At 37.9% G+C, this 2,794-nt stretch overlaps 1 protein-coding gene across 1 annotated transcript in view; it reads left to right on the top strand.

Moving 5' to 3' along the window:
- Positions 1 to 2,794, top strand: part of LOC117124317 — a 15,685-nt gene that overhangs the window by 7,873 nt on the left and 5,018 nt on the right. The window contains exons 4-5 of the mRNA XM_033270505.1: positions 1,975 to 2,334; positions 2,608 to 2,793. Of these exons, the coding sequence (XP_033126396.1) occupies positions 1,975 to 2,334; positions 2,608 to 2,793 (546 nt within the window). The remainder of the gene's footprint in view (positions 1 to 1,974; positions 2,335 to 2,607; position 2,794) is intronic.

The following is a 2,794-nucleotide window of genomic DNA, read 5'->3' as shown; positions in this document are numbered from 1 at the left end:
TTGACATTCTTGAATTCTGATTGGGATTTTGTTCCAAACTTTTGCTCCAGAGATTTTTAAAGAGCCATTCTGCAATATGACTTCATATTTGTTGTAATTTCCAGTGGCGGAACCAGAAGTTTGAAATAGAAGGGCACAGGGAGGGTGCTTTCACAGATAGAAGAGTTATACTACCTCAGTCCCCACCATGGTTGGGGCTGAGGGAAGAAAATTTGTGATTATGGCAAATCTAGATGGCCGGAAATTGCACTTTCAGACTTAAAATATGAATATAATTATCTTTATATCTCCATTTTTTTATTGAACAATTTAGGGGGGTGGGGGCGGGCCGGGTCCCCTTAAATACACCACTGGCTACTTCAGCAGGTGAAGAATCGGTACCACCTTAGCCCCACCATGGTTGGGGGCTGAGGTAAGAAAATTTGTGATTATGGCACCTCTAGATGGCCGGAAATTGCACTCTCAGACGTTAAATTTGAATATAATTTTCCTTTATCTCCATTAAAAAAAAAAAAAAAAAATTGAACAATTTATCCTCCCCCTCCCCTTGAACGCGCCACAGATTTCCGACCAAATTCGAAGTCGAGATTACTTCGAAGACCTCAATGAAATATTTATTATGAGGGTTATCCTTGATATGGGTTCCCCGACGAAAACTTCACTTTTCCCCTGATGGATAAAAATTACCCTTCTATGTAGCCCAGAAATAATACTCCAACTGTGAAGTCGAAATAAAGGGGTTCCAGGGAGGGTCTTGTGTAAATAGAATGTCCACCCGCCTCAGCCCAACAACTGCTGGGGCTGAGGTAAGAAAATGAGGTAATGTTCGTTAGAAAATGAAAAAAAAATCTATATTTTATAATAATAATAATAATAATAATAATAATAATAATAATAATAATAATAAAAGGTCAATATATAAGGCGCATAAACAAGGTGTAAGTATGAAATAATAATAATAATAATAATAATAATAATAATAATAATAATAATAATAATAATAATAATAATAATAATAATAATAATAATAATGACATTGCAGCGTTCGTAAGATGTTTGTCACTGGTGATGGGAACAGGCGGGGGTAGCCTCCCCCCACCAGTAGAAAAAGTGGGTGGCCCAATGGCCCCCTGGCTCCCTCGCTTCCGCCGCCGTTGATGCCAACAATATTGATAATAGTTAGATACGAGTCTTTCTTCTATGGATCGATGAAAAGATAGGCCCGAAGAACCCACTTTCGTAGATAAATTATGACGATGTCGAACAAAAACAGTGCGTATAATTTATTTAATTGAAGACTAGTTGGGCTAAGCCTAGTTCGTCTGATCTACCAACCTATGCCAAGGTAGGTTAGCATGCCTTTTGTAAGCCAGGACCCAGTAGTATTTTGTTACGTTTCTTCACAGAGGGGGTCCGTCCGCATATGAAATATAATACAATATCACAGCAGTTTTTTAATCTGCCTATCGTGCATATTACTGAAACGGCTCTGGTTTGAGTGACAAACGATACATCTACGATGGACGACGGCAAACTTGTGGCTCTTGCGATGTTAGATTTATCATCTGCTTTCAAAACCGTCAACCACCAGATTCTTCTTAATCGTCTTCGAACATTTGGATTTGATGGAGTACTCTAGTTCTGTGCTTGTTTACATCACATCAGGAATTTTCTAAGAGACTATACACCCATTAGGCCTACCCTGTTGTGGTATCTATTTCGTCAATATTTTTACGAATGCTTTTGAAATAATTCCATAAAATGGGGTGGCACTCTCCTTTTTTTTAAAATGTTATATAGCTTTTATTAAGATTAACTGCAAAGCCATGAGTACAGGAAGGAATTAACTTTAAATTACGTTGAGGGTGGGACGTTGGATTTGGTGTCTTTTAAAGAAAAATTCTAAAACTTCACCCCATTTTGAGGAGACATCTTGAGGACACATCTACATTAGTATTCTTTTGATCATTGCAGACGCACAGGATTACGATTGGAAAATTATTGGTTGTTTTCAAGACGATAACGATCGGATTCTTCCTGATCTGAAATGTGACAAATCAATAACAGGAACGTGTAGACACTGTCTGAATGATACTGGACAGTATTTTTGTGCGGATTATAACGGTATGACAGTCGATCTATGCCTACAAGTTTGCTGCGGGCATGGGTATGCGTATGCGGGATTAGAAAATGGTGACCAGTGTTTCTGTGGTAGTCAGACTGCTGATTACGAAAGGTATGGAATGAGGTCGTCGTCAGAGTGTTCAACTCCATGTAAAGGCAATTCGGGACAAGAATGTGGTGGTGTATTTGCAATGCGTGTTTATGAATGTAGTAAGTATTTCTAAAATATATCAATGAAGTCAAACATCTTATCAACTAATGGTCAATTTGTAGGATCACACAAAGATATACGGTCGATCCAATTTTTGAAGGACACTGGCAACCGAGCAAATGATGATATTGAGGATAAAGATGATAATGACGACAATGACATGACGATAATACATATATTATTTTTGTGAACCTAAGTATTTTGTAATCCTTTCGCAGCACTAATATGATACTTACAAAGTGATAACATTAATATACTATTTATCTATGTAGTTCTTCCTAATGTAACTACAGCACAGCAACCATCAACTGAGTCGATTTTACAAACATCTAGTAAAGGGCTGCTAACCACCAACAGCGACCAAAGCACCGCCCATACTATTACAGCATTCAAAGAATCGCCTATGTCCACTAACGAATTAAGGAAAACAGAAGACGTGTCAGATGCTCAGACAACTAG

The sequence above is a fragment of the Anneissia japonica genome, unplaced genomic scaffold (genome assembly GCF_011630105.1).
Source record: "Anneissia japonica isolate Jap-2015-1 unplaced genomic scaffold, ASM1163010v1 scaffold750_len1593409_cov174, whole genome shotgun sequence".
Taxonomy (NCBI): domain Eukaryota; kingdom Metazoa; phylum Echinodermata; class Crinoidea; order Comatulida; family Comatulidae; genus Anneissia; species Anneissia japonica.
This window is presented reverse-complemented; position numbering and strand designations above follow the sequence as displayed.